Source organism: Anolis sagrei, chromosome 2 (genome assembly GCF_037176765.1).
Source record: "Anolis sagrei isolate rAnoSag1 chromosome 2, rAnoSag1.mat, whole genome shotgun sequence".
Taxonomy (NCBI): Eukaryota; Metazoa; Chordata; class Lepidosauria; order Squamata; family Dactyloidae; genus Anolis; species Anolis sagrei.
In genome coordinates, this window is record NC_090022.1 from 39,873,902 (window position 1) to 39,880,409 (window position 6,508).

The following is a 6,508-nucleotide window of genomic DNA, read 5'->3' on the forward strand; positions in this document are numbered from 1 at the left end:
TTTTGCTGGCTAATTTTTGTGCGGGCATACAGTGGAACATCGACTTACGGGCATCCCAAGTTGTGAGCTTTTCAAGTTACGAGCTGTCATTCATCCATTTTTTTTATTTGACATGTGAGTCAGATGCAAGTTATGAGCCACTTCCCAGACATCAGCCACTCAAAGAGTTTGAGGTGGAGAGAGAATGGGCAGAGCATTGGCCACTCCACCTGACTGCCGAGGAACTTTGCCATTGCTTGGTCCTGGAGCAGGCCAACAAGAGAACTTGAGGGGAACCTCTGCAATGGTGAGAACAGCTGAAGACAACCCCAAAGGCAGGCCAAGTTGGTGACTAATAATAATAATAATAATAATAATAGCCATATTGAAAGATTTAATAGGTTGTTATATTGCTATGTTTTCGGATGGGACACAACAGAATCTGTTGGGACACAACAGAATCACAACAGGATTCATTTCTCAAAAAAAGGGATTCCACTTGAATATTAGGAAAAGAATTCTTAATGGACAGAGATGTTCAACAGCTTGGGGTAATATAATAATAATAATAATAATAATAATAAGAAGAAGAATTAATTGCCTTTCCCTGCGGCATGAAGTGGGATACATCATCATTCAAACAAGAGGCAAAACTATTAAAAGACATATAAGACACACAGAGTTAAAATACAAGTTAAAATCCACCGATGAAATGCAATTAAAATTCACAATTTAAAAATGGAAGAGCAGCCCTTGTCCTTTGCTCTGGCTCTCTGTATCACCCAAAGTCAAGGTGACTAACAGTGGATGTTCACAATGCAATGCAAATTAAAAACAAAGTACATGCATATAAATATGAATATATATCAGGCATGGACCAACTTGAGCCCTCCAGGTGTTTTGGACTTCAACTCCCACCATTCCCAAAAGCTCAGGCTTCATCCTTTCTCCCTTCAGCTGCTAAAGAATGTTAGGATGTTGAGGACGACCAATCAGAAACCATATGCAAATTAGTAAGTCGAGATAGCTCATGCATTGGACAACTTGGGCCCTTCAGGTGTTTGGACTTCAACTCCCACCATTCCCAACAGCCTAGGCTCCATCCTTTCTCCCCTCAGTCAGGCATGGACCAACTTGAGCCCTCCAGGTGTTTTGGACTTCAACTCCCACCATTCCCAAAAGCTCAGGCTTCATCCTTTCTCCCTTCAGCTGCTAAAGAACGTTAGAATGCTGAGGCCGGTCAATCAGAAACCATATGCAAATTAGTAAGTAGATCAGGCATGGGCCAACTTGGGCCCTCCAGGTGTTTTGGACTTCAACTTCCACCATTCCTAACAGCCGAGCAACCTGAGGATGTGGACAGGATACTTGGGAAAAGTGACAGTCACCGCATGCAGAGTAGACCCACTACGATGGAATTCAGGTTGCTCAGGCTGTTAGGAATGGTGGGAATTGAAGTCCAAAACACCTGGAGGGCCCAAGTTGGCCCATGCCTGATCTACACCACAGAATGAATGCAGTTCCACTACGCCTGAATGCAATAGAAAAATGGGAATTGCAGTTTGCAGAGGTACCAGCCCGCTTGGGCATAGAAGGCTCAGGCCTTGCTCAACTACAGCTCCCAGGATTCCCTCATAAAGTGGTGCCGAACCGCCTCCACCCGACAGTGTGGCTGGAACCACCCAAGCCGGCTCCCTCCTCCTTTCGGCGCAGCCTCAGAGCGAGTGACTCTCCTCGGCGAAGCCGCTCCCAGAGAGAAGGAGAAAGACAGAGAGAGAGAGAAAGACACACACACACACAGAGGGATGCCTTCCCGCCAGAAGGGCTGCCCTTTGAGCCGTTCCTCCTCATCGGAAAGGTATTTGCGCTGAGGGGAGGAGGCGTGGGAGAAGAAAGAAAGAAAGACCTGGAGGATGGAGGAGGAGGCGATGGAGGAGGGAAGGAGAGCAGGAAGGGGCAGACAATAGGCAAAGGGGACGCGATGCGGGAGGAGAAGCGCCGAGCCCAGCGCGCCTCTGGCTGGAGAAAGGCAGCATCTGCTGGCCCCTCTTCCTGCTCCTCCTCCTCCTCCTCCAGCTGCGCCTTCCTCTTCCAAGTTGGGGGTGGGAGCCGCACCCCAATGGAGAGCCTTGGCTGAGGAGAAGAGAAGGAGGAGAAGGGCTTCCCTGCGGAGCGCAGCATGCCGGCATGGGGCTGCCTTGACCACACGCCCAAGAGGAGGAAGAAGAGGAGGAGGAGGAGGAGGAAGGAAGGAGGAGAGAAGAGGGCGCGGTTGGCCGGGTCTTAGAGCAGAAGGAGAAGGCATGGAGGCAGTGCATGGGGCTGCCTCGCCTTTCAAGAGCCAAGCCAGGCACTGCTGCTGCTTCTGCTGAAGGAGAAGCCTCCACCAAGCCTGTGGGTCCTCTCTCTGAGTGTGGTCAACCTCATGGCGAACTCAACCGAGCTGGGCGGGAGCAGCAGCGTGCCCCACTTGCCTGGAGGCCTCCTGAGCACCTCGGGCCTGAAGCTGGCCTCGCTGGGCCTCATCCTGTGCCTCAGCTTGGCGGGCAACGGCCTCTGTGCTTGGCTGATCCTCAAGGAGCGTCCCCTGCACCGAGCACCCTACTACCTGCTGCTGGACCTGTGTCTGGCGGACGGACTGCGCTCACTGGCCTGCTTCCCCTTTGTCATGCTCTCGGTGCGCAGCGGGGCTGGGGCCTGGCCCCATGGGCCGCTCAGCTGCAAGGTGCTGGCCTTTCTGGCCGTGCTTTTCTGCTTCCATGCCGCCTTCCTGCTCTTCTGCGTGGGCGTCACCCGCTACATGGCCGTGGCCCACCACCGCTTCTATGCCAAGCGGGTGACGGGCTGGGCCTGCCTGGCGGTGGTCTGCATGGTCTGGACCCTCTCGGTGGCCATGGCCTTCCCGCCTGTCTTTGACGTGGGCACCTACCGCTTCATCCGGGAGGAGGAGCAGTGCATCTTTGAGCACCGCTACGTCAAGGCCAACGACACGCTGGGCTTCATGCTCATGTTGGCTGCCGTGGTCGCCGCCACCCACTTGGTCTACGTCAAGCTCCTCTTCTTCATCCACGGCCACCGCAAGATGAAGCCTGCCCAGTTGGTGCCGGCCATCAGCCAGAATTGGACCTTCCATGGGCCAGGGGCCACCGGGCAGGCGGCCGCCAACTGGACGGCTGGCTTTGGTCGCGGTCCCACCCCTCCAACCCTGGTGGGCATCCGCCAGAATGCCACCCACAGCCAGATTAAGCGGCTGCTGGTCTTGGAGGAGTTCAAGATGGAGAAGCGGATCTGCAAGATGTTCTACATGATCACCCTGCTCTTCTTGCTGCTGTGGTCCCCTTACATTGTGGCCTGTTACTTGCGGGTCTTCGTCAAGGCCAGCGCCATCCCCCAGGTCTACCTGACCACCTCAGTCTGGATGACCTTTGCCCAGGCTGGGGTCAACCCTATCCTGTGCTTCATCTTCAACAGGGAGCTCAGGGTCTGCTTCAGAGCCCACTTCCTCTGCTGCCAAAGCATACAGAACACCCAAGGCACCCTTCTGTGTGATCTGAAGAATTTTGGGATGTAGCTTTTCCTCCCCACGTAGGAGAACGATCCACTATCTCTATGCTGTTCTTTTATATATGCACTTGCCAGATGGGTATCTCAAGGAGACACTTCGACGTCTCGCCACCATTAGGTTTTAAGAGGGTATTTATTTATTTATGTGTTCCGGGATTTGTGTGCGGCCGGAAGGTGGGAGGGGAGGGTGGGCAGCGGAAATGTAGAAGAATAACACAGGGCTCCAGATTGCTTGGATTGCTGCTTCTAACGTTCCTACAGTTAATTTTGACATGGATCAAAAAGGCCATAATTTTTGTGTTCCGTTTTTTTTTAAATGCAAATGTTTCCAGTTTTGATAACGGCTACACAATTTTATTCACAGTGTACAATTTGATAAACAGCCGAGACAAAATTTTTTATACTAAAGTTATTTTTGATGGCCTCAGACTGTTGTATTACAATGTTTGTTTTAAAAAGGGTTCACAAAGAAGGAGAAACTGGTTTAAATGGTGATTCTTGGGGAGGAGCTTTGAAATTATTATGATTTTGGTTAGCGAGCAGCAACTTTCTTAACTTTGCCTGAAATAGAAACACAGGATGCAGTAGTAACCTACATCCTAATTGTGCTCTCAAGTTTTTAGGTCATTTCCTATTGACCTAAAGAGAACGACGTTCACTTTGATGTTGACATCAATTAATTTTTCGTGTTGCACTTTTCCTTTGGTATACTTTTCAGAATCCTTTGAAAAATGATGATTTTAAAAACAAAGAGGTTGAGATCACATATCAACTTTCAAAATGGTCAATATCAGGTTTTTAAAATACACTGACTTTCATACATATTGGCTTTTTAAGATGTTAGCTACAAACTGGGAAATCTGTGTACATTTTGACTGTTTTAATAAAATCATTGTCCAGTTTTTGTACATGAATTGGCGTTGGAGTAATTGGGTTTTGCTTTTCTGTCGGCTGCCTTCCCTGCCTAAGGGCAGCTTGCCTATAAAAAGGGAAGGCGATTTGCTGTCTTCCAGATGTTTTGAACTGTAACTTCCCTTGTTCTTTTTTTAGAAAGCATGTTTTAGCAGTATAAAAGATGAGGCCAAATTGGAAAGATTGGGAAGGTCGAATGGGGTAACTAACAAAACAAAAAAGTATGGTCTACAATGGCTAAATTCAGGGGTGGAAAGGAAGGTATGAAAAGATGTAGCTTCCAATCTTGTCCACTGTAAATTATATTGTCCTTTCTTAGCTCCTTATACTTCTGCTCTCCCCTCTTCATTTCTTCTCATTGGAGAATATTTTTTCTTCTGATCTTCAGTTTGTTTCTGTTATCAGTTTCATTTCTTCTTGTTCCATATATTCTCTTGATGATGACCAGTCCGTTACTACAGTAGAGTCTCGCTTATCTAACCTTTGCTCATCCAACGTTCTGTATTATCCAACGCAGTCTGCCTCCTGCCCGAATCCACAGCTGTTTCAATACATTGTGATCTTTTGGGGCTAAATTCGTAAATGCAGTAATTACTACATAACGTTAAATGTATTGAACTGTTTTTTCTAACAATTTGTTGTAAAGCATGATGTTTTGGTGCTCAATTTGTAAAATCATAACGTAAATTGACATTTATTAGACTTTTCCTTAATCCCTCCCTATTATTCAACATTTTCACTTATCCAACGTTCCGTTTATGTTGGATAAGCGAGGCTCCATTGTATTTTGTTTTTTGATTGTCTGCTGAGATAGTAATTGGGTTAATTTATCCATGTTCATTATGTCATTTTTTTTTCAGTGTCCAATGTTTTATTGTTTTTTTTTTGTTCTCCATCTTTGAGCATATGTTATTCTAGCTGCAGTCACTAAATAATTAAGTTGCTGACTGAAAAGTTGGCAGGTTTGAATCCAGAGAACGGGGTGGGCCCCCGCTGTTAGCTGCAGCTTCTGCCAACCTAGCAGTTTGAAAACATGCAAATGTGAGTAGGTCAGTAAGTATCGCTCCAGCTGGAAGGTAGTGGCGCTCCATACAGTCATGCTGGTCACATGACCTTGGAGGTGTCTACGGATAACTCTGACTCTTTGGCTTAGAAATGGAGATGAGCACCAACCCTCAGAGTCAGACACGAGGAAACTTTTACCTTTTATTAACAAGCTGGAACGGGTCAGAGAAGGGTGACCAACACCATGCCCTTGAAGAAGCAGCTTAGGGAACTGGATATGTTGAACCTGATAGCCATGCTGGAAGATTAAAAAAATTGTCATGTTGCTATGTTTTCTGTTCGGACACAACAGAGCAATGAATTCATCTCCCAAGAAAAGAGGCCCCACCTGAATATTAGGAAAAGAATTCTTGATGGTCAGAGCTGTTCAATATCTCGGGCTAAAATAATAACAATAATGTGAAAAGATCAATAGGTACTGCTCTAGCCAGAAGGTAATGGCGCTCCATGCGGTCATGCTGGTCACATGGCTTGGAGGTGTCTACAGACAACGGTGGCTCTTTGGCTCAGAAATGGAGATGAGCACCCCCCCCCCCCCCAGAATGGGACATTACTGGACTTAATGTCATGGGGAAACCTTTGCCTTTATTATCTTTATTTTTATCTAATTCCAAGTATGTGATTCCTAATAAGAAGTATTCTGGTTTTTATTTTTATATCTAGTATTTTCCGAATTTCCACTTGATTTTTTTCCAGTTTTTTTTGTTATTTTGCAAGTCTACCCCATGTGAAAAAAGTTTCCTATATGATCTTGACATTTCCAACATTTAGCTTGGACTTTTGGATAATATTTTGCTAATTTTTGTGGTGTTCTATACCATTGGCACTTTACTTTATATCAATATTCTTTGAAATCGTACAAATAAGTGTATTTTAGTTTTTTGTTCCATATTTTTCCCAGCCTTCTAATCTAACTGTATGTCCAATATTTGCAGCCCATTTGACCATGCATTCCTTAGTTTGTTCTGTTTCTGATGACCATTTTAAT

General features: G+C 46.4%; 1 protein-coding gene across 1 annotated transcript; it reads left to right on the plus strand.

The window, feature by feature from the left end:
- Positions 1-1,686: 1,686 nt before the first annotated feature.
- GPR27 (G protein-coupled receptor 27) lies at positions 1,687-4,457 on the plus strand. Its single transcript, XM_060766351.2, has one exon. It carries the CDS (start codon positions 2,405-2,407, stop codon positions 3,548-3,550), a length of 1,146 nt encoding a protein of 381 aa, XP_060622334.2. The 5' UTR covers positions 1,687-2,404; the 3' UTR covers positions 3,551-4,457.
- The last annotated feature ends 2,051 nt before the right edge of the window (positions 4,458-6,508 follow it).